At 41.5% G+C, this 25,802-nt stretch overlaps 1 protein-coding gene across 2 annotated transcripts in view; it reads left to right on the top strand.

Moving 5' to 3' along the window:
* The window catches only part of FAM47E (family with sequence similarity 47 member E), a 31,779-nt gene extending 22,819 nt beyond the window's left edge, over positions 1-8,960 (top strand). The window contains exons 6-8 of one of the 2 annotated variants that reach the window (XR_004437959.1): positions 4,200-4,355; positions 5,045-5,226; positions 6,373-6,445. Coding sequence is in view for 1 of the 2 variants with exons in the window: in XM_033214383.1 (XP_033070274.1) it covers positions 4,200-4,355; positions 6,373-6,450; positions 8,567-8,632 (300 nt within the window). In the remaining variant the exon portion in view is untranslated. Of the gene's footprint in view, positions 1-4,199; positions 4,356-5,044; positions 5,227-6,372; positions 6,451-8,566 lie in introns of those variants that run through there. The other variant, XM_033214383.1, reaches the window with a different exon arrangement.
* The last annotated feature ends 16,842 nt before the right edge of the window (positions 8,961-25,802 follow it).

Below are 25,802 nucleotides of genomic sequence, written 5' to 3'. Positions count from 1 at the left end.
AAATTCTCTATTTTTTTTTCCCTGCAATGTCTAATCTTCCGTTAATCCCATCTAGTATTTTTTTAGAATCTCATATGTTACAATTTTTATCTCTAAAGTTTAGCTTAAGTCTCTTTAATTTATATCTTCCATGTCTCAACTTCACCTTTTGCGCACAAAAAACATAGTTATAACAGTTGCTGTGATGTCATTGTTTACGGATTCTAACGTCTGCATCAGTTCTGTGTCAGTTTCCATTAGGTGATTTGTCTCCTCATTGTGGGTCATACTTTCTTGCATCTCTGTGTGCCTGGTAGTCTTCGATGGATGCTAGGCAGTGTTACTTTTATCTTACTGGGTGTTGAGTATTTGTATTCCTGTAAATATTCTTGAACTTTGTTCTGGGATGCAACCAAGTTAGTTGGAAGTTTGATCCTTTTGAGTTTTGCTTTTAAGATTTGTTGGGGTTGGGTGCCATGGTTTATGACTGTAATCCCAGCATTTTGGGAGGCCAAGGCAGAAGTATCACTTGAAGCCAGGAGTTCGAGACCAGCTCGGGCAACATAGTGAGACCCTGTCTCTACAAAAAACATTTAGAAAAGAAATTAACTGCTTGTGGTGGCATGTACGTGCAGTCCCAGCCACTTGGGAGGCTGAGGCAGAGGATTACTTCAGCCTAGGAGTTCAAGGCTATAGTGAGCTATGATTGTGTCACTGTACTCAAGTCTGGGTGACAGAGTGAGATTTTTGTTTCTATTAAAAAAAAATTTGTTGGGAAAGATCAAAGTAATGTGGGGTAATTATTCCCTACTATTGAGGCAAGACCCTTCTGTGTGTTCTGCCTAGTGTCCTGTGGATCTTTAGGTTTTCCAGGAGGAGGAAGGCACTGTTCCTGGCCCTGTGAAACTGCTGGACACTTTGCCCTCTTTTCCTTTTGGTTGGTTCTTTCCCTGACCGTGGGTAGTTTCCTCCCACACATGCACAAAGGGGTACCCTCTGAAATCTCCTGGAGTTCTCTCTCTGTGCAGCTCTTTCTTTTCTGATACTCTGTGCTGCAAACTTTCTCTGCTTTGATCTGTCTGGACTCTTGGTCCTGTCATCTCAATTCAGAGAGTCCATTGGGCTCCTCCTGGGCTCTACCTGAAGGCAGTGAGCTAGGGCAGTCGTGGGGCTTATCTTGTTTGTCTCTCAAAGATCACTATCCTTGTTTACCCCATGTCTTGTGTCTGGCATAGTATTAATTCATGTATTTTTTCTTGTTTTTTGATTGTTGAAGGTGGCAGGGTAAATCTGGTCCCTATTCTGGAAGTCCCTGTCTTTATTTTCTGGGCGGCCCTGTCTTTATTTTCTGACTCCACAAACCCTCAGGCCTTCTAAACTGTGGTCTTTGGTGTATGAGCTTTCCTGCCACCTTAGCTTTGCTCATAGTATTCTCGCTTCCTGAAGTGCCCCTCCTCTCCAGGTCCATAGGTTCTATCTTCCTTTAGACCCAGGAAATATGCTGATTTTCCATGGAGCTTTTCTAGGTCCCTTGGTTGACATTAATTTGTTCTTACTTCTAATCTCTCACAGCAATCTGTGCCTCTATTTTATATATCTTTTTTTGCCCTCTATATTAATTTATCAATTTGTGCATGCATTTATTCAAAAACAGTAGTATGTTTCTGAGCACCTACCACTATGTGTCCAAAAGTGCTGGGAACAAATGAAGCAAAAATGGAGGACTGCCTCCTGCACTTATGGAGATTACAGCCTAGTGGGGTCAACAGGTAAATGATTATAGCGAAATGATGTCATGGTGTGTTCAGGACATAGGAAGAGGTAATCAATTCCATCAAGCACAGAGTGAGGGCATGTTTATGAAGGTATCACAGAAGGAATTATGTTCATCTTGAGTCTGGAAAGATCACCAGTTACCCAACAACATAACGTATTCCAGAATTCAAGTTCTTCAGTGTGGCAGTAATGTAGATTCCATTCCCCTCCTTCGCCCCTTTCTTCCCCAATCTGTTTTCTTCCCTCTTTCATTTCAGTGGTTCATATCTGAGGGCAATGTGCCCCCTTTCCCCCACCTCAGGGATATTTGGCAATATCTAGAGATGACATTTTTGGTTGTCACCACTTGGGGGATACTATTAGAATGTAGTGGGTAGAAGCCAGGAATGCTGCTAAACATCCTGTGATGCATAGGACACACACACACACACACCCCTCCCCTACATACAATGAGTTCTCCAGTACCAAATGTCAATAGTGCCAAAGTTAAGAAACATGACTTTCATTCAGCAAATACTTATTAAGCACCCATTATGTCCTAAGTATTGTTTAGATGCCAGGGAGATGTAGCTGGGAATAATTTCCGAAGCTTATATTTTAGAGGACGAGAAGAGAGACAGACAAACGATCAGAAAATATATAGCATAGAAATGGTGATGAGGGTCATTAAGTAAAGTGGAACAGAGAAAGAAGGCAAAGAGTGTTGGGAGGGGGGATTCTTTTTTTTTTTGGAGATAGAGGCTCACTCTGTCACCTAGGCTGGAGTGCAGTGGCCTGATCCCAGCTCACTGCAACCTCCGCCTCCTGGGTTCAAGCGATTCTCCTGCCTCAGCCCCCGGAGTAGCTGGGACTACAGGCCTGCGCCACCACGCCCAGCTAATTTTGTGTATTTACTAGAGACAGGGTTTCACCATGTTAGCCAGGCTGATCTCAAACTCCCGACCTCAGGTGATCCACCCACCTCGGCATCCCAAAGTGCTGGGATTACAGGCGTGAGCCACCGCGCCCGGCCCGGGGTTACCCTTTTTTAAATTGGATGGCCAGGGAAGATGCCACTGAAAAGATGACATGAAATAGGTAAAAGAGGAAGCCATGGGTGTGTCTTGGGGAAAAACATTATAGTAAAGGGAACAGTGTGTGTAGAGGCACTGAGGCAGAAGCATGACAGGGGTGCTCTGGAAATAGCAAGGCAGTCTGTATGCTCAGAGCGGAGAGATCACAATGCTGAATCCAGCGCTGGAAGAGATTTCTCTCCTGTCTACTCTGTCCCATTCTCTCTGTCTTAGAGCATATCTGGCTTGACTCTAGAATGCCCCACTCATTCCGCCACATAGTTTAAATGTGCATGAGAGGAGACAGGGCCAGAATCTTTGTGGTTTCATGTTTCTAATACCCAAGAGTTAGACCCCCTTTTGTGATGAGACAGTGTGGGTATTGCGTTCACAGTATCAGTCTATAAACCAACAAGAGGTTCTCCTAACGTCCTTGATGCACTGCTGAGGAATGGCGGAAAGAAGGGAATGAGATATGTTCATTTACTTCTTTCTCTCTTCCAGTTAAAAAGGCAGGAGCTTGGCTGGGCGTGGTGGCTCACACCTGTAAGCCCAGCACTTTAGGAGGCCGAGGTGGGCAGATCATGAGATCAGGAGATCGAGACCATCCTGGCTAACACGGTGAAACCCTGTAACTACTAAAAATACAAAAAATTAGCCGGGTGTGGTGGCGGGTGCCTGTAGTCCCAGCCACTTGGAGGCTGAGGCAGGAGAATGGCGTGAACCCGCGAGGCGGAGCTTGCAGTGAGCCGAGATCACGCCACTGCACTCCAGCCTGGGTGATAGAGCGAGACTCTATCTCAATAAAAAATAAAAAATAAAAAAAAAAGAAAGAAAGAAAAAAAAAATAAGGCAAAAGCTTGGTGTTAGCAGTTTGATAAAACAATATTGTAGCATGTGCAAGGCTGAGCACCGTGCTGGGCTCATACTGTCTAATAACTTACTATTTTGATTGACTGAGTATTATTCAAGGTCTTTACCCTAGGGGAAAACATGTGATTTTTACATGATTTCTAGCTGCTTTACATACATTCTCTCCTTTAATCTTCACAACAGCCCTGTGGGGGTGTATACTATTGTTATCTCCATTTTACAGATGAAGAATTTATGTAACTTGATCATCTCACACCTACTGAGTGGGAGGAAAGCTGGATTTGAACCCTGGTCTGTCAAAATCCAAAGGCCATGTTATTAACCACTGCATTATTTTTAAAATCATGAACTTTAATGTTTACTTTGTAAAATCAAAGCATGCTGAAATTTCACAAAATACTTTGGCAAGGACCAACCTAAATTCCAAAGTAATGATCCTGCTCGCCTAAGCTAAGCTTTAGATGTTTGAAATGACAAACAAAAAATCAATGGCACTGGGAATTATGTTACTCTCCATAGAATCCTTGTAAGCCAAAGTGGGTGAAGATGAGGTATGGAGCGTGGTATTTGAACCCCAAGTTGTGGAAAAAGCAAAGAGCAGACGAGCCTCTGGTTGACCCTGAGGTCTCACATAAAGCTCAAGAGGAGAATTTTAAAAAGGAACTGCAGGAACAGGTATGTATTTATACTGAGATTCGATCATCTGAGCTTAAGATGATCACAGTGTGTCTGCCACCCTCATACTGAACTAGACTGTGGTGTAATACAAAGGCTCCTGAAAGCCCTCCACCTTGCATATTGAATTCAGCAAGGAGAAAGCCAAGTCATGTTATGGAGAATATGTAATAAGCAAGACGTGGAGTCTCCTGGCTTTGTGGTAGACATGACATCTCTACTCATGGTATTTCAACATTCTTGGAACAATTTATTCCAAGAATAATTGTTCAAAGGGCGGTGTGAGTTGGTAGGACCACCTCAGTGCCCAGAATAGATGTGATGTCATAAGTTCTCTTTGGGTAACAAAACGTGAAGCTTGTTTCCTATCAGCTATGGGTGAATGTCAAAACATTCAAAATTTCAGCCAGGAAATTTCTTTTAGGCAATTCATTCAAGTTGTAGGATCTGTCTGAGAGGAAAGGGGCAAAGGTTAAGCACTGTTTGATATTACAAAGCAACAAACACTCACAACAAGGATGTGCTCTAATTTTACTACAGATAAGCTCTGTGCCTGCTCATTTCTTGTGTAAAAGTAGCTAATGGAAAGAAGATACTCATTATAGCCCTGGAAATTTGGAAATATTGATGAAACACTTGCATAGTACTCTAAATGAGGATATTTGCAAACCTCTTCTCTTTTTCAACAGACCCCAAACTTCTCCCAGATAACAGATGTGAAAACACTTTGAGAAAGCAAAATACAATACGAATTAGACTTATTATTCATCAGTAATCACTCATCAGTTGTCTTCTTCAGATTGGAAAGCTAAGACAGGAAGGATGGTCATTTTAATCTTTTCCAGTACTGAATATAAATTATTATTTTCAGGTGTGAGGTATGACACAAATTTATGAGCACCACATGTTTATACAAGTCTCAAAATTATGTAAATAATGTTTGGCAGAATTTCTTAGTATGGTTTTTGGAGAGCCTGAGTTTATGTGAATTTAATATATAACATAAAGCTATTCCAGTTACACTTTTATTATAAAAGGTAATATCATTTTCTCAAATATTTAGAAAGAAAAATAGCTACAAACTTTTGCTTTAAGGTGTCTGGAGTTCTCTTTTTAAAAACATATTCTTAATGACTAAGTCTTAAAGACTTCAAAAATTTTACAAAACATATTTCATTTTGATGATAAATGCTATAAAGATGTTTTCCAAAATGGTTACAGTGAGCGAATAAAGTAGTATTATTTAAATTTTGGAAATATAACTGGTATAACTCATATAGTAAAAGATTGTTTATCAGGCAGTTTAGACACAGGGAGGATTCATAACAATGGAATTGTTCTACAATAATTTTTATAAATCACACCTTTTTAATGCCTGAGGAATGATTTACTTTATCAACTATAGGTGGTACCACTAGACTGTGGCACCCCAGTTTAGAAGACACAGGCACTATGGGGTACTGGTTAGTACTATGACAACATGACTGTCTTTCTGGAGACTCATGAGTTTTGACTATTCTTGATAGATTTGGTTTGGAAGGTGAAATGGTCTTAAAGTACTGAATTGCAATTATGTAAACTTTTGCATCCGATTTTTAAATTAAAATAAATGTAAAGAAAAACCAAAAAGATGCATAAATATCACAGATGTTGGGACTGATCAAATCAGTTTTGATTGTCATGTCCTTCGAAGTTAAGATCTATGATTTGTGGACATACTGTTAAACTTAACTAGGTTAGATTCCAGACATCATAGGTCAATAATTGTCTAATTGCTAAAATGTATTGCCCATCCTTAATACGGGGATAAAGAAAAGGGTAGGAGAAGGAGAGAAAGCTGGACATCTTTAAAAGCCTTCATATTCATCAACTCAGGAACATTACACACATATTCAAAAACAAGAAGGATATGGATTAAAATGAGATACTTTATAAAGAGCTAAATGCTTTTAATGAGAACAAATATGAAATCAAGCTTCTGGTGGCTGACCCCTTTCTTATGTGGGTACTCTTTTAGGAGGAGTTACTTGCAGACCTTCACGGAACAGTTGCCTTTAAGGATTTCATTCTAAGCAGGGGCTACAGGATGCCACGTGTGAGTAAAGAGTTATTTCAGAAGGCCTTGCTGAGGGCCTTCGTGGCTCACAGTTGTTGATGGGAAGAGGTTATGACCCTGATAAACCCAAATAGTTCTTTCACAGGCACATACCAAGACAGGCCCCTGGAAGAAAGGGCGTGCTTTTCCCCAGACGGGGACTCAGAGAGAGGATATGGCATTTTGCCCTTTTTATTCTGCCTATTTGGTTTCTGCTACTGTCAGAGATACTATTTCCCTGCTGATCTTTGACTCATCTTCCTTGGGTTTGGCCTCAATAGGAGGTCTATGTACAGGGCATGGACCTTGCAAATTCCAACTGTTACTCAACACCCTGAATTTTCTAGGATGTTTTCAAGTCTCCTTTACATCTTGTCTAAGGACAAAGAGCTGTGGCTTGGGTTAGGACAAAATAGAGTTGGGATTTGCAATTTTATCATTGCACTATTAGCTCTGCCTCAAGTGGAAACGGGCTAAGGCAAAAGTTCACTTCCTGGCGAGCCTGGCCAGTGTCGTCTTTTTTTCCTTTCTTCTTTTCTGCCTCCTGGTTTCCCCTTACTAACTTGTAAAGCTAGCCCCAGCATCTCCACACAATGTGGTCCCCCTTTGGACAATCACTTGTAACGGGTGGGGTGGGAGGTTGGCAGAAGGAAACATGGAGTGGGAGGGCCTGCTGCCTCAAGCAGTGTGCCCAGATGAGCTCTGTTACTGCAGCAGGAGACAAGATAGGCATCTAGGGCTGAAGTCATAGCTGATAACGTCATGCATTTGTCCACTGTCCTCTGTGTGCACATACCTTGGGGTCTTTAGGGAACAGTGCAACTGAGATGGTCAGAAGTTCCTGGAAATGGCAGATTTGATTTCTGTTTTTCCAAGAGTGATAGAACTAACAATAGCTGATACTGCTATTAAATAAATGTAGGACCAAGTTCAGAATCAGACAAGTTTCAAAGTTAAATCAGGCAAGTCTAGAGCATGAGATGGAGATTTGAGATTGAGAAACTCCATTATAGAACTGGTTTGGAGGAACTCCTTTAGTTTGAACATCAATACTAGGTCTGCTAGATATATTTAATGTACTTATACAAATAACTGCCTAATCTGTGTATGAGGCTTGCATAACTATATTTATATATAATATATAAAATATAAAATACGCATATGTAGCTTTAATGTTACATAATTATGTGTTTACATGTCCATATTAGGTATGTGAAGATACACTTCTGTGGTATATGTGTGTGTATATATAAATCCTTATTTGCTGTTGATATTACTCATTTTTGTATCTTAACATTTTTAGTGGCAAACAGATTTCTTTTTTTCATTTTGATATGTCTCCTGTTGATTCAGTCCATGCTATTGATGAACACTTAGTTCAGTTTTGGGCAAAAGGAAGCATGCCTGACACACTGGCTATCCTCTTTTCAGTCACATTGACTAGAGAAATTATGCCCCTGGTCACAACAGAGTCCTCTGAGAACACCTGTCACTCAAAACCCTACAATATTTTGTCCCTTTATTCTTACATCCTATATTCTTATTTTATCAATAAAATTTCAACTGAAAGAGAGAAGGGACTCTATCACAGGGAACAAGATATATATGCATATACACACATAGAGTTTATAAATATGTATGTGTGTATACACAGTTATTTCTTACTTAACTCTATATGTGAACATTCTTTTTTTAACCTCCTGTATATATATACATTCACATATGTTACGTGAACATACGCACTTACCTACACATTCCAGTATTTGCTGCTGGATTATCTACTTGATGCATCACCCACAGCCTCATTCCCTCTGCTGCACAGATGGGTCCCAAGCCTTAGTAGCAGGGATGGGCAGCACAAGGCTATATTGAGCTGGGCTGGGCCAGACTTGGGCACAGAACAAGTGTGAATTCCATCTGAGTGTTTCTGATACTGTGTGACTATCTTCCAAAGACCAACATCTATCACGGTCAGATTATTAACATTTTTTGCGTAGTGTAAGGATATATATTAGAGTGTGAAAGTTTGAGTTGGGTATGGTAGTGATTGTGGGGAGGACTGTACTGTACAAGTTTTGTTTGTCAGTCTAATGAAGGTTCTCTCATTTTTTTTTAGTTCCTTGAGAATATGTATATTGGGAAGGAATGTAAACGTGCATGTAATAAGACTCCTATAAAATGAACTCAAGCATAGAAGAATCATAGGAGAATGATTAGGCAGATTTTATTACTATGTACTTGGCTTTTTCTCTGTCTCCTTTTAAAGATTAAACAGAATTTGTGATGAGTGTCCCACTGTGGATGTTGAACTTTGACTTGGCAACATCTGTAAACGTAGTACCTGATGGTTGTAAACATTTCTCAGTGGATTTCTGCTTCAGTTAATCAACATTTTGTATACTTTATCACCTATGAGATCAATATTCACATGTGATCTTCTCACATTTTTGTAGCACTGTGAATATTATATAGGTATATCAACTATTTGTAAAAATAAGTAAAGCCATAAATAAAAACAGAATTACTCTATTGCTTTTTTCCCAGGTTCTTCCCCTGGTATTGAGTACCTCCTTTCTTTTTCCTTTACAATATTATTTTCTTTCATTTTGAATTAAATTTACTGAGATATTTTTTCCTTTTGTCGACATTGCCATGGGTGAATATTGTCTGTTTGGCCCCACTAAATCTTATGTTGCAGCTTGATCCCCAGTGTTGGAGGTGGGGACTGGTTTGAGGTGTTTCAGTCATGGTGGTGGATCCCTCATGAATGACTTGGTGCCATTCTCACAGGAGTGAGTGAATTCTCACTCTTAGTTCCTGTGAGAACTGGTTATTGTAAAGAGCTTGGCTCCTCCTCCTCTTTCTTGTGAATAAAGTGGCACATGCCAGCTCCCCTTTGCTTTTTGCCACAAGTGGAAGAATCCTGAAGCCCTCACCAGAAGCAGATGCTGGTACCATGCTTCTTGTACACCCTGTAGAGCTGTGAACCAAATAAATTTCTTCTCTTAAACATTACCCAGCCTCAGGTATTCCTTTGCAGCAACACAAATGGACTAAGACAGGCATGTTAGTGTTGATAATAAATGTGTATCTATAACATAAGGGCATAGGTCAGAAGGTTTAATGGAAACTCAAGATGACATGTACTTTAATTACCTTTAAAAAATTGTATTTTCTTTAAAAATGTTAATACTGTCTGGATGTGACCACTCACATCTATAATCCCAGTGCTTTGGGAGGTCGAGTCAGGAGGATGGCTTGAATCCAGTAGTTCAAGGCTGCAGTGAACTATAATCATGACAGTGCCTTTCAGCCTAGGTGACAGAGTGAGATCCTGTCTCTAAAAAAAAGTTAATGCTTATATTGGGAAAATCAGAAAACACAGACTAGCAAAAAGAACATAGAAAATACTAATTCTTCCTATGCCTGTCTTTAATCTCTTAATCCCATCATCTTCATAAGCTGAGGATGTATGTCACCTCCGGACCCTGTGATGATTGCATTAACTGTACAAATTGTTTGTAAAACGTGTGTTTGAACAGTATGAAATCAGGGCACCCTGAAAAAGAACAGAATAACAGCGATTTTCAGGGAACAAGGAAAGATAACCATAAGATCTGACTGTTGGTGGGGTCAGGCAGAATAGAGCCATATTTTTCTTCCTGCAGGTAGCCTATAAATGGACGTGTGAGTAGGAGAAATATTGCTGAATTCTTTTCCCAGCAAAGAATTTTAATAATTGATAACCCTGGGGAAGGAATGCATTCCCAGGGGTAGGCCTATAGATGACCACTCTGGGAGTGTCTGTCTTATGCGGTTGAGATAAGGGACGAAATATGCCCTGGTCTCCTGTAGTGCCCTCAGGCTTACTAGGATTGAGAAATTCCAGCCTGGTAAATTCTAGTCAGACTGGTTGTCTGCTCTCAAACCCTGTTTCCTGTTAAGATGTTTGTCAAGACAATGCATGCACAGCGGGACATAGGCCGTCATTGGTAATTCTAATTTTGCCCTTGCCTTGTGATCCTGCTCTGCCCTTTTGCCTTGTGATCTTTTATTACCCTTTGAACCATGTGATCTCTGTGACCCACTCCCTATTCCTTTTGAAATCCCTAATAAAAACTTGCTGGTTTTGCAGCTCAGGATCACCATCACAGTCCTACCAATATGTGATGACATCCCTGGAGGCCCAGCTATAAAATTCTCTCTTTGTACTATTTCTCTTTATTTCTCAGACTGGCTGACACTTAGGGAAAATAGAAAAGAACCTACGTTGAAATATTGGGGGCTGGTTCCCCAATACATAGATACAACACTAGTGTCAGCACCTTAACCAGCAGCAGCATCCGTGTCCAGTGTGGGTTCTGCCTACTCATCTCAGGGTCTCTGATGAGGCACTTGACTGGTGGAGCCAGATCCATGCCTATGAGTGAGGTAGGCAGAGAAAAGTAGTATATGGCATTTCCAGCTCCTACAGTGTAAGGGGACTGTGCCCCCATAGGTCAGGGAGTTCAGGTGCCTCTTAGAATATGGAGTTCAGATTACTAGCCTTTTGAATGCCCAATATCAGTATCTACTTTTTTTTCATAAAAAAAAAAGCATAAGAAACAAACAAAAAACACTTTTCTTCTAATTAGTACAACCATCTCTCTTGCAGAAGAGGACACAATCATGTTCTCAAAAGTGATGAGTTCAAAGTTTTATCCATTACTCCATCTGCCTTCAAATACAAAATCCCTGGGGGGTGGCCTTTCATCCTCTGGGTCTGTCATGACCTCATCTCAGTAATCTGTATGCTGAACTGACTACCTAGTAAATTTGACCACTGACAACACACACTTAGTGGAGAAAGAGACAAGGGAAGAGGAAGAAACTTAAAAAAAAATGACATATACATGACATGGCAAGAAAGAAAATGCAGATAGATGCAACAGTATTCATTTATACAAATGATCAAGAGGCCATAGTTGCTATATATAATTTCCCTTCTCCACTTCCCATTTCACATTCTTTTCACCTTTGGCTAGTCCCTTAACTGTTAGGAAATATTTACTTAAGAGAATGACCTAAACCTTTATTCACAAAGGGCCTGAGCCTTGGTGGTCCTAACCAGCCAGGACATTTTTATTAGAAGACATGACAACACTAGGTGGAACTCCAAGGGGTCCTTTGATTTCCATGACTCTATTGTCAATCAATTTCCACTTGTTATTGATGATTCATATAGCTCTCTGTTTTTCTTGTTCTTCAAGGATCACGAGGAGTCCATACAATGACCATGTGGCAGTCTCAGATTCTAATTCAATGGAACTATTATTTTTTTTCTGATAGACACCTTGTCTCAAATTTTTAAATCACCAGATCCCAGTTCATGGGGCTAAGAAGTAACAGTTTTGCAAGTGGTTCTGAAGGAGGTGCTCCTCCTGATGCTACACCCATGTATGCTGAATATGGGAAAAACAGCATGTATTGGTTGCTGGTACAGAATAAATAATGAATGTTGGTGTCGGCAGAAATTTGTTAGGCAGGGTCAGCAAATCCCAATCCAGAATAAGTTACTATTCCAGTAAAGATAAATTACTGCCCCTTTCATGAGAATAGAAGAAGTCTGGGACATTGTTTGAACCCACTCTCTCAACAACCATTATGTCCCCCTTCTAGCTTGCCTTCCTACTGTAGAGGCTGGAAAACTAATGGCTGCATTTCCCAAACTCTCTTAATGTTTCAACTCATTTAAGTGCCCACATGTTTGGAAGTCCAAGGGAGCACCAAGGAGAGAGCTGATCCTCTGCAAGCCAGTCTGGCTTTCAGGTGCTGAGCAGCAGAGGCTACTGGAAGTGGTGGTCCGGAAAGAATCCACTTCTTTCCCCAGGCACATTGTTCCTGGCTTTGTTCCATTCAAGCCTAATTCATATCAGGGACTTTAGTTTTATTTCCTGGACAAATGAATATCATACAGAGGCAGTGGCCAGATCAGGTTTGAGAGGGAAATCCAAGTTGCTGAACCCCTGTGTACCCTGTGTTTCTGCTACTATGCCAACTTGGCTCACTGGGCAACACTGGAGTTGCCTGCAGAAAGGAGAGGGTTGCAGGGGCCAGGTCAACCTCTTCTCTTGACTGTTGAGCACTTCCTCTCCAGTGGAGGCCTTTGGGTGGCATTCACAAAGAACCAAATATCCTCATGCTCTGGATTCATTCTCAGAGATCCCATAGATACCTCTTCCTCCAAACATCCTTGTCGCCAGACTTGCATTCTTGATCCTTCCATGTCTTGGCTGCTGAGCTATACCGTCAGCTAATGACCATTAACTGGTGATATCTGTACCTCATACCATTTCTCCTTTCAGACAAGGTGGTCAGCAAGATGAAATGCTTAAAATTCTGCCTTCTGGAAGATTCCCCTTTGTCGATCTTCAGGGCCACCCTCAAGTTGGGCTATAATGTTGCCGTAGTCCACTTGTGGCTGGTACTGTCATATTGTGCTGGTTGCTGTCTAGTCAGTTGGACTTAGAGAACATACCATGAAGTCAGAGGTGTAGGCTGAGGAAGAAATGGTAATGTGGTAGGAGTGGGAACACCTTGCAATTTGTTGTGTCTGCAATTTCTGCTCAAGCCCGATCTTATATAGGAAACTTTCATTTGATCATAAGAAGCAATACAATTTGGTAATTTAATATGTGTACTTTGAAGCCAGAGAGCCTGTGTTCTAACCAGGTCCTGCCACTTATTAGATATATGGCTATGGTCAAATTGCTTTTATCCTCTCTCTGCTTCAATTTTCTCATCTAAAATAGGAATGATTACAATAACAGTACTATTTCCCAGAAATGTGGTGAGGATTAAAGGAAATGTTACAAGTAAAGTACTTAGAGCAGAGCTTGGCACGCTGTGCACACACACTAAATGTTAGCTGACTTTATGGCGTGGTGGATCAGGTAGCCCCCAGCTTATGATGAGCACTAGCCATGAGATTAGGCTGCTGTATTTACCAGTGCCCAGCAACAAGCCAAGATCTGTTTCTCAAAAGAGGAAAAGTTACATGCCACAGAATCCGTGGCTTGCCTGCAAAACTCTGAGAGCCTGTGCTGGATGTTCCAAAGCTCTGTTCCAAAGCTGCATTCAGCAGCCCTATCTGCCACAGGCATTTCAATAACATCGGATCCACTGGATCAGAAGACAGAGCTTCCTGGAACAGCGAGAAAGCATACTCTTGCTTCAGGCTGCACTCAAAATTGGCAACCTCTCAGATTATTGAAAAAACGAGCTGAAATAGCATGTCTAAATCTGGCCTCCAAAATTCAAAGACAAGTGCAAGCAGCACACCGTTACAGCGTATTTCCAACACCCAGTTATAATACATATAAATAATCTGAGGAGCATAGATAATAATAAAAAGTTGTCAACTAGGAAGTGATGAGTTTGTAATTATCTTTGTTTTTCACATCATTTATTTAACTGTAAGTATATATAATTTGTTTTAATAACGGTTGTGTTTAGCAGTCAGCTCACTAAATTCTTGAAAATTTGTCAGTTGACCTTTGTGAGTTGGTACAACCTGTCTCTAGTACCTTATTGACTGTAGAATTCAAGGCAATGAGGGAAGTTAGGAGCAAAGAATGAAGATAATTGGTTTCCCCTACCTCCAGTAAGGTTACTCCCACAAAGAATAACATTACAGAGTCTTCATGAAAGATGGAAAAAGCCTCATCATGAAGGGAGATTTTCTCTGATGAGGAAGGCTGCATTAATTCAGGTGTGCCAAGAAGCAGATGGCAAGATGGGAATAGATGTTCATGAGCTTTACTGAGGGAAGGAATGGGAAAAGATAGAGAGAGGCTTTAGACTATAATGCCTGTTTGATATCCGTGGAAGGCATAAGGAAAGAGGATTGGTATAAGAAGAATCTTGGACTGCAGTACAATTCAAATAAGGGTTTCACCAGTCCAGTGCGAAGTCCTCAAGCTGAAGTTGCCTAGAGGAGGAGTTTCACATATTGCCAGAATGGGACTACCTTGGTGCTTCTGGTATGCTCAGTCATTGGCTAGGGGTAGCCATTGAGAAGCATGGCCTCAGTGTGAGGGTGGAGGATCCAGGGAGGCAGCAATTTGGTCCACCAGCCAACGATGCTCTCTGCAGCAGATGATCTGAGTAGCATATTTTCATAGGGTTGGGAGTTTAGGGTACTTGGAGCCCACCATACCTTCCCATATGTTCCCATTTCAGGATTCAGGGTCTCATTTTTTCCAAACAATGTTCTGTCTTCACATAAGGTATCCTACAAAGCTGTGAATTCAAATGATGTCTTAACTTGGCAAACTAAACAGTCAATTATCTCTCTCTCTCCCAGTTCAACAGTTTCAAGACATGATATTTCTTTAGAAAATTCCAAAGAGCCCCTGATTTGGGGATTTGTGTTTGTTTTAAAGTATGTCCATAAATTGGCTGGGCCCAGTGGCTCACGCCTGTAATCCCAGCACTTTGGGAGGCCAAGGCAGGTGGATCACGAGGTCAGGAGATCGAGACCATCCTGGCTAACATGGTGAAACCCTGTCTCTACTAAAAATGCAAAAAATTAGCCGGGCATGGTGGTGGGTGCCTATAGTCCCAGCTACTCGGGAGGCTGAGGCAGGAGAATGGTGTGAACCCTGGAGGTGGAGCTTGCAGTGAGCCAAGATCACCAGCCTGGGCGACAGAGCAAGACTCTGTAAAAAAAAAAAAAAAAACTCCAGAAATTATTTGATGCTTTTTGCTTTTTCAAAATGTGGTGTCTAATTCCCTCCACTCAAGTGTAGTTAGTGACTGTAGTTAGTGGGCTGTACTTAGTGACTTGCTTCTAATGAAGACAATGTGGGAAAGGTGATGATGCCTGATTTCTAAGTCCCGATCACATTAGGTGAAATTGTGGCTTCCTTCTTGTTCTCACTTGGATCATCTGCTCTGGAGTGTCTAGCTGCCATGTTGTGAGGACACTAAAGTTGTCTATGGAGAGGCCCACATAGCAAGGAGCTAAAGCCTTCTTCTAGCAGCCATGGGGCAAGCCATCTAGGAAGTGGATCCTCCAGTTCTAGTAAGTCTTCAGATGAGACTGCAACCCCTGCTGATATCCTGGCTGCAGTCTTATGGGAGATCCTGAGCCAGAACCACTAAATTGTTCTTGAATTCTTGAATCACAGAAACCACTATAGTAGTTGTTGTTTTAAGCCATTAAGTTTAAGATTTATTTGTTAAGCAGTAATAGGTAACTAATATTTTGTTACCTGGAAGTGGAGTGCTGCTATAATAGGAACCTAAAGTGTGGGAGGGAGAAGAACTGGGTAGTGGGGTGGAAGCTGGAAAATTTTGAGAAGAGTGTTAGTAAAAGCTTCGAGAGCCTTAGAAACACTGTTAGTAGAAGCCTTTGAGGAGGTGACAGCTTGTTGGAAAATGAGGTAAATGTTATTGGGAAGTGGGAGAAATGGTCTCCTTGTTATGAAATAGCATAAAGTTTAGCCACATGGAATGTAGAAAAGGCAGCTGATGAGCTGGATGATCTAAGGAAGGAGATTTTTATACAGAATGTTGAAGATACTGCCTGGTTTCCATTTGCTGCTTACAGCAAAATGCAAGAAGAAATAGATAAGCTAAAGCAGGACAACTTAAAAAGAGGAACCAGGATTTTGTGGTTTTGAAAATGTCTAGCCTCTTGGATAGCAGATAATGTTTAAATTAAGGAATAGTTTGGGGCAAAGATAAAATCCAGGACATTGCCAGGAAAACATGGTCTAAAGAAGAATCCAAGGATGTAAGGATGTAACTGTTAAATCATTTGTTAAGACCTCAGAAAGATAAAAGTTGGTGCCTCAGCATACTGTTCAACTAGACAAAAGGCTCCCTAAAATTTTCTTAAATGTGCTACAGTTTCTCTTGATCAAACAAATAAAGCTTCCAAGAAGCTGAAGATGATTTTCTTCACCAGAAGCCCTGGTAGAGAAGGGCTTATCTTGAATTGATTTGTAGATTTGGCTTTTGAAAAATGGTGTGGACCCAATAAGAATCACTGGAAATCTGTAAAGTTTTTCAAAGAATTGTATTGGCGTAAAAACTGCCAGCTTGGACTAAAAGGGACAAAGACAGTATGAAATGAAAAGAGGCCTCTGGATCTCCATAATTCTATCGGCAGAAAGCAGACTGAGAGAACTTCTCAGCTACACATATGTGTTTCCATTATAGAACAGATGACTCAGAGGACAGAACCAAGAAAGTGGAAACAAAGGCCATGGAGAATTATTCCTAGTTGAACAAAGTTCTAATTGAGGAACTTCTACAATTTCCTTGGCTGCTTTTCAGAATTGCCACAGAGCAGTGACTCCTATATGCCTCTATTTTCTCCTATTTTTGGAATAGGATTGTATATGGTGATTATATTGTGTCTGTTCTACCATTATATGTTGGGTGGTGTTACGGGGGTGGGGGTGGGAGGGATAGGCATGTACCTTTCTGTCTTCAGATTGAAAAGAAAGATATTAGAATAATTGTACTTAGGAAGTACATGTAAGCAGTCTCATCTGTACCTGCGCCTGGTTTAGATTCTAACATTCTGCATTCCAAGCTGATGCTGTAAAGGAGTTATGGGAGGATTTTGTAAGGGTGGGGCTGTGGGGTAAGTATATTTTGCATATGAAAAGAATGTAAATAATTTGTGGCTAGAGGACAGATTGGTCTTGTCGTAAAATATGTTCACAAATTCTGTGATACTCTTTTCTTCAAAAGATGAAGCTTAATTCTGCTTCTCTTGAGTGTGGGCTGTACTTAGTGGCTTGTTTCTAATGAATAGAATGTAGCAGAAGTAGCAATGTGTGATTCCAAAACTAGACTATAAAAGGCATTGTGTACCTTCTTTGCTTTCCCTGGGATCACACGCTCTGGTGCAGATTTTCTCAGCCCAGGCAATATTGATGTTTTGGATAGAATTAGTCTTATTATTCTTTGTTGTGAGGGGCTGTTCTGTGCTTTGTAGAATATTTAATATTATCTCTGGCTTCTACTCAACCAAAATTCCCAGAAGTTGAATTGCTGTGTCAAAGGGTATATGTACATGCAGCTACACACACACACACACACAACAGAAAACTGACTTAGCCCAGTTATCTCCTGGGGGACGAGCAATGGTGTGCTCACAGGGCCTGCTTTCAGTGTGGGCAGAATAGGCAGTATTACACATTCTGGTGACAAGAGGTGGGGAAGCCCTTCTTTCCTCCATCACCCTCCAAGGTAGGTGTGCAGGATATAAAATTCTTACATTAGAAATGCATTATTTGCCCACTTTTTAGTGGGATTATTAGTTCTTTTGCTATTGAGTTACTTGTATATTTTGGATATTTGTCCCTTGTTGGATGAATAGTTTGCAAATCCATAATGAAATCTAAGTTGGTCATAGAATGAAATCCTATCATTTGCAGCAACAGATGAAACTGGAGGATATTATATTACGTGAAATAAGCCAAGCAAGGAAGACAAATATTGCATGTTCTCATTCATATCTAGGAGCTAAAAAAGTTGACCTCACGGAGGTAGAGGGCAAAATGATAGTTACTAGAGGCAGGGAAGGGTGTGTAGGGGGTGGGGGAGGAATAAAGAGAGAGGTTGGTTGGTTAATAAATACAGACAGAAGGAATTAATTGTAATATTTGATATCAGAGTAACAAAGTATTATATATTTCAAAATACCTAGAAGAGAGGACTTGAAATGTTCCGAACACATAGAATGCTGGATATTCTAAATATCCTGACTTGATCATTACACATTCTGTGCATGGAACAAATACCACATGTACCCCATAAAAATGTACAAATATGACATATCAATAAAAAATGTATTCTTAGGCCGGGCGCGGTGGCTCAAGCCTGTAATCCCAGCACTTTGGGAGGCCGAGACGGGCGGATCACGAGGTCAGGAGATCGAGACCATCCTGACTAACATCGTGAAACCCCGTCTCTACTAAAAAAATACAAAAAACTAGCCGGGCGAGGTGGCGGGCGCCTGTAGTCCCAGCTACTCGGGAGGCTGAGGCAGGAGAATGGCGGAAACCCGGGAGGCGGAGCTTGCAGTGAGCTGAGATCCGGCCACTGCACTCCAGCCTGGGTGACAGAGCAAGACTCCGTCTCAAAAAAAAAAAAAAAAAAAAAAAAGTATTCTTTTAGTTTGTCCTCCCTCTAGACTGATTTTATTTATTTATTTATTTATTATTTTTTGAGACGGAGTCTCGCTCTGTCACCCAGGCTGGAGTGCAGTGGCCGGATCTCAGCTCACTGCAAGCTCCGCCTCCTGGGTTCACGCCATTCTCCTGCCTCAGCCTCCTGAGTAGCTGGGATTACAGGCGCCCACCACCACACCAGGCTAATTTTTGTATTTTTAGTAGAGAAGGGGTTTCGCCGTGTTAGCCAGGATGGTCTCGATCTCCTGACCTTGTGATCCGCCCGTCTCGGCCTCACAAAGTGCTGGGATTACAGGCTTGAGCCACCGCGCCCGGCCTCTAGACTGATTTTAGAATATCAAACAAATTCACTGTAAGGTATTGGTGACATATCAACTTTCTTTTTGACAAATGTTCACAGATAACAATATTTACAGTGCCATGGTTTTGGGTGGATGGGTGGAATCAGAAAGCAGTTAAAGAATAATACTGAGGCCGGGCATGGTGGCTCACGCCTGTAATCCCAGCACTTTGAGAGGCTGAGGTGGGTGGGTCACAAGGTCAGGAGTTCGAGGTCAGCCTGACCAACATGGTGAAACCCCGTCTCTACTAAAAAAAAAAAAATACAAAAATTAGCCAGGTGTGGTAGCAGGTGTCCTACCAGGTGTGGTAGCTACTCAGGAGGCTGAAGCAGGAGAATCACTTGAACCTGGAAGGCAGAGATTGCAGTGAGCCAAGATTGTGCCACTGCACTCCAGTGTGGGCAATAGAGTGAGACTCTGTCTCACACACAAAAAAGAATAATACCGAAGAGGAAGAAGACAAGAAATGAGATAAAGGGACACCCCAAACTTTGCCCTCATGGTGGCTTTACTAGATCTGTCCTGGTCTAATCTACCTCATTCTCTCCCAAGAAGATAACTGTGAATTCTTTTAAAAAAAATCTCTTGCACATTTACATCCTATATTTTGGTAGTACATGCTAGTGCTTGACCATTCTCGATATTCGTTTATTCATTCACTGAACAAATACATATTTGAGCCTCTACCGTGTAGGACACTAGGCACCCTATGGTCACTGGGAGAAACCTATAAATTCCCTGCCCTTGTGAGCTTACAATCCAGGGAGGGAAACACAACTTTAATCAAAGAAGATAATATGGAGAGTGACACGGGCAATCAATGGGGTGCAGGGATAGAGAATAGCAGGGGGCAGGCCTGCGGGAATGAGGGCGAGGGCCAACTTTGGTTGGGGAGGATCTCTCTGAGGAGAAATCTGGCCTACATTCTCTCCAGTAACAGTGTACACCTGGTGGGAATTGGGAGTCTTTCACTCATTATTACAATTATTTGAATTGTATCTAATTGTGTGAGGAGCTGGAGTGCATGGCATGGCCCGGGAGGTCTGACTGGAGGAAGCAGAGATTGCCAATGGCACCCATGGGCTCTTCCCTTTTCTGTGTGCTGGGCCCGCTGCCCTTGCCTTGGACGCTCCCTGACTCCACCCTTCAAAAATTGCCTGTTCTCCTCTTCCTTCCTCTCTCGTATTTCCCTCCATTCTTCCTCACTTCCTCTTTAAGCCTGCAAGGTTTGAGTTCACCTTATTCCTTAGTCTCCTTGCTACTTACAGTGAGGCCAACAGACCAATATCAACTGGCAGCTTGTTAGGAAAGCCGAATCCAGGCCCCACCCTGGACCTCTTTATTTATTCATTCATTCTCCTTTTATCCCAACTCCTATTCCTATGCTTTTGCTCACCAAAGCCACTTCCTTTAATGTGGTAAGAATTGTCCCTAAATATGCATGTATCTTTGAAGCCTCAGTAGTGCTATTTTGAGTGTTTATGTATTTTCAACTTGCATAAATATTATTGTACTGTAAGTCATTGTTTCTTGCCTTTCTAGTCACCATTACGTATTTAAGATTTAATTACGTTGTGTGTACATCTTGTTCATTGTTCTAACTACTGGATAGTATTTCATAGGCATCTACTGATTTTACTTAGTTATTACCCTATGATGAACAGCAAGGGGGCCTCGAACTTGCCGTTGGCCCAAGTAACACTGTATGTCCCTTATAGTCTTGTGCACATTTTTCCCTGGGCCTACATGGTGAGGCGTGGGATTGCACAGCCATCGGCTCTATGCATACTTAGCTTCACAACACTCTTCCAGAGCGTTTGCACCTGTTGACTCTCCCAACAGCAGCACCACGCATTTTCTTTCTAATATTTGTCTCTCTGGTGGATGTAAAATGGCATATCATTGTTTTAATTTGTATTTATATGACTATCAATGAGTTTAAACATTTTTGTGTCTAATTTTATTCAGCCAAAAATTACTGTGCCTATTATGTTCCAGACATTGTTCTGGGCACTGAGGAAAGAGCATCCCTCGTCCATTCTTCATATTGGATCTTGTGTCTTTTTCTTGTCACTTTGTAAGAGTTCGTTGTAGAGCTAGGTATTAATCTCTTGTCAGTTTTAGACAACACAAATATCTTCCCCCAGTTTGGCTCTATCTGATAACTGTTTATGGCACCCTTCATTGACCAGGTAGCATCATTTTAATGAAGTCAAAAAAGTTTTTTTGGCCTCCTATGTTAGGCAATGTCACATTGCCAGTTTCCTGGATTTTGTTCTATTCATAGTTTTGCCATTTACATTTAGGACTTTATTTCATCTGGAGTTCATCATTTATGTGGTACAGAGTAGTAATCCAGCTTTATTTTTCTGTAGATAGTGAGCTAGTTGCCTAACACAGATCTCCTTTTCTAAAGTATTCATGACTTAGCATGACTGATGTCAGCCTTGAGTCTATTCTGGAACTAAGATGAGTCAGAGGTTTGCAGACAGTTTCAGTTAGAAAATGTCTCTGTGAAACCTGAAACTGGGCAGCTCCAATGTGACTGCTTTGCAGAGAGGTTGTACTTGTGGTTAATGTTATGTAGTTCCCTAGGAGCCAGACATCTGACAGCAATGGACAGGTGCTGAGGGTGATAAGTGCATTCCCCTAATGGAGAGAGGGGTTGCAGAGAGTTATGACAGACCAAGAACAAGTCTGAAAGTCACCACAAACACTGAAACACTCCCATAAGGGTTCTCTAGTGTCACACATCCAAATTGGCACACTCACTTCTAAAACCTATGCTTTGAAATTTGAACATAGTTTAAGAATCCTCCGATTTCAGTGAAGCTAGGGTTTCAGAGCATGGGTCCTGGGGGTCAGAACACCAGGTTCAAAATCCCAGCTTGGTCACTTATTAACTGTATGACCTTGGACAGATTACTTCCCTCCAAGCATTCCATTCATAACGATGAGATAATCTTTATAAAGCACTTAGCCTGGTGCCGGCATATTTTAGTTATTCAATGAACAAAAACAATAAAAAGAAGGTCTATTAGATGATAGACTTGACATTCCAGGGAATACAAAGATGACCAAGCTGTGACCAGCAAGGGATTTATGATCTAAAGTGGGGATGAGACAAACCTCAAAAATACTGATACCATAAGGGAAAACCTGGTGTGATTGAAACTGTCCCATTAGGAATAACAAATCCCAAGGGTTCTAGGTTTTCTGTGCCAGCAACAAAAGGACAAGACCAAATCTCTTTCTTATTATAACCCACTGTGGAGAGGCAACAGGACTCCAGCAGAGACAGCTCTTCTACTGGCCATGTCTACTCCCAGTGGTCATTATCTACTTTCTCTGCTTTTCTTAAAACTCCAGCCAGATTTCCTTTCTCACATTCAGCTGATAACCTCACTGACTACTTCCTTTATAGCACAAAATGTCCCTTATTTTCATTCTTTACTTTTATCATGCCTTTCTCCTCTCTTTCCTTCATCCAAGGCCAGTTCTTCCACTGGCATTCCTGACCCATCTCCCTCTTGTGCCTTATGAAAGTCCCATGAAAAAAAATATTTCCTCTGCTTCTCATATCTTCAAGCTCAGTCTTCACTGGCTCTTTCCTGCTTCCACTCATGCTTAAGTTTCTCTTGGTTTATAGGAACTGCCCTGAGTCCTGGTCTATTTTTTTTAGGCTGGTGGGGGGGGGGGGGTCTCCCTCTGTTGCCCAGGTTGGTCTCGAACTCCTGGCCTCGAGAGATCCTCCCACCTCAGCCTCCCAAAGCGCTGGGTATCCTGTTCTATTCTTAAGCAACCCTTCTGTTTCTCTCCAACCTTTTGCCTCCACATTTCTCAAGAGAGAGATAACTCAATTCAGGACTTCTTATCCTTTCACAACATTTATACCTTAGCATTCTGAAATCCAACTCTCACCCCCACAAACACTGCAGAGCTACTGATGGCCTCTTATGTGCCAAATGCAACCATTTTCCTTCAGTTCTCTATCCACTTAAGTTCCGCTAAACAATGCCTCCATTCCCCCTCCCCCTCCCTGCTACCTTCTTGAACTGCTTTCCTTATCTGATTTTCGTTCTCCCTCTTCTCTGGTTCTTCTTTCCCACAGTCTTTAGTCTCTTTGACTTTGCAAACAGAGTTGCTTTTCATTGTTCTGTCCTCATCCCACTAAGCCAGGATTAAGCAATCTTTTCTGGCGTAAGTTTAAAGGAAAAAATATATAATAAAATAAACTTTAAAATATCCATCTATATCTATTCATACTTTATTAAATAGAATAATATCAATTAGAAAATGAGTTCTACATTATGGCCCATAAAATATAATCTCAAGACAGAATTGCAATATAAGTAGCAACACGGAGGCAACTTCCCAATCTTTCTTCTTGCGATTGTGCCAAGGGCTCATCCATCCTTCATTTCTCTTTATAACATTAATCTTTACTATGGATTTAATTACCACCTCTTTATGCAGAATTTCCAATATCTCCAGCCGTGATCCTCTTCTTAAACGAAAGAAACCCAGTTCCAACTTCCTGCTTGTGCCTCCAATTTAACACATCCCAGCAGAACTCATCATCTTCCTCCTTTGTCTGCACAAACGTGCTAGCTTTTTTGCTCCCTAACAACACTATCTTCCTAGGCGCTCTCAGTTTTCTCTATGGAGGCAAACATGATTATTCTGCAATTGTATAGTGATAAGCGTGGGTATCATCAGTGCAGCAAGAATGTTTTTAGGATATGTGGCTATGAACCTTTAATATAAACATTGACTATGATTGGAGCATTTTTTTAAAAGAGCAGCAACACAGAAATCAATGAGCCAACACTTAAGTTTGGAAAAGCCAAAAGGAAGGCCAAATAATGTTCTTTAAAACTGTTGCATTTGCTTCTTGGGATTCCCAAAGAAAAAAGTAAATAAAAAAATAAAAATGTTGCATGATCAATATGATCCAATGTAAAAATAATTCTGATGGGTTGAGAAAATAATTTTTGGTATTATTTTAAATAAATGAATAGGAATTGGTGACAACAATAAATATTAAGAGCCTTTTAGGTATTATAAGTGAATAGCGGGGCTCACATCTGAAGGATTTTAGATTCTCTGGGATTTTATCCCTTAGACAGGAGTCCCCAAACCTTGGTCTGAGGCCTGTTAGGAAGCAGGCTGCACAGTAGGAGGTGAGTGGTGGGCAAGCGAGCATTACTGCCTGAGTTGCACCTCCTATCAGATCAGTAGCGGCATTAGATTCTCACAGGAGCACAAACCCTATGTGAACTGCGCATGCGAGGGATCTTTTATTTTTATCAGATTTTTTGAGATGGTCTCCCTCTGTCAACCAGGCTGGAGTGCAGTGGCATGATCACGGCTCACTGCAGCATCCACCTCCCAGGCTTAAGTGATCCTCAGCCTCCTGAGTAACTGGGACTACAAGCGCCACCGCCTTGCTCAGCTCATTTTTGTATTTTTCCATGGAGACAGGGTTTTGCTATGCTGCCCAGGCTGGAAGAATCTTATTTTATACAGTGACATTCATTGTCTTAAAAATACAGCTTTATGATCACTTTTTATTATACATAAAATGAATTTCAAGGAAAGGTAATATCCACGTGGACTAAAAATGCATATGGAATCTATGTAAGGAAAATACCAATAATGCTCTAGAGTGAAAGTATGTGGGGCTTTTAATTCATTCATTCAACCTGTACTTCTAAGCACTCACTCTGGAAAGGTTACAGGTGCTAAGAAGTTAGCAGAGAACAAAGGACAACAATCCCTGCTGTCATTTACACTCTGAAGGGAGGAAAAAGAAATTAAACCACAGACACGTGGATTATAGAGTGTATTAGATATGATACCCTAAGTGCTAATGAGAACAGTGGAGCAAGGGAAGGATACAGGGAGTAGGATTGTAATTAAAACTGGGATTGTCAAGGGAGGGCTGGGCGGGGCAGGGGTTAGTGGGGGTGCAGATAACACTTGTGCCAAGACCTGAAGGGGATGAGAGAGAGAGGATGTCTGCAGGAAGGATGACTCTAGGCAAGGAAGCCAGTGTGGCTGGAGGTGGCAAGATGGAGGTGAGCGCACAGTGGTCATGGGTAACAGATCCTGCAGGGTCTTAAAGGTTTTTCCGTGTGATCTGGAGCAACTGGAGGGTCTTGCACAGAGAACTGGGGTGTTTTAACAGGATCACGCTGACTGGTGGTTTGAAAGTGGCCTGTAGGAACTTGCTGTGTTTTGTTTTGCAGCAATGGGAAGGATGTAGTTGCCACTTCCTGAGATGGGGAAAGTGAGGAGAGTAGTAGGTTTGGGGAGTTAGGTGGGGAGTTCAGGTCTGGATGAGTTGGGCTTGAGATGTCTATTAGACATCCACAAGGAGATGCCCAGTAGGCAGTCTTCACCCTCACCTCTCCTCTACCCCCTCTCTTACGATTACAGAAGTTGTGGCCGCATCAAGGTGTGCATCAGCCCTCCAGTAACCCAACTGGCAGAACCTTGCACCCCGTTAAGGGCTACTGTCCATTCGGAACAAGGGGCACACTTGATAATTTGTCCTACTAGAGAGAGCAATTATAGTAATTACTCCAAGGCAGGTGTTTGGCATCTGTGGCCTTTAGCAGTTGAGTATCAGAGTCCAAGGGAAAGATGGGAGCTGCAGACACAGACATGGGGACCATCAGCTTGAAGCTGTTGTGCAAAGTCATCAGATCAGCAGAGGAATGGATTTACAAAGAAATGTATGTAACACCCCACAGGGTTGTTGTCTTGTGAGGATTAAATTAAATACACACATAAAACATCTGGAATACAGACACTG

This window comes from Trachypithecus francoisi, unplaced genomic scaffold (assembly GCF_009764315.1).
Source record: "Trachypithecus francoisi isolate TF-2019V2 unplaced genomic scaffold, Tfra_2.0 Lachesis_group1, whole genome shotgun sequence".
Taxonomy (NCBI): Eukaryota; Metazoa; Chordata; class Mammalia; order Primates; family Cercopithecidae; genus Trachypithecus; species Trachypithecus francoisi.
The sequence above is the reverse complement of the archived record's forward strand: the minus strand, read 5'-3'. Positions and strand labels throughout refer to the sequence as shown.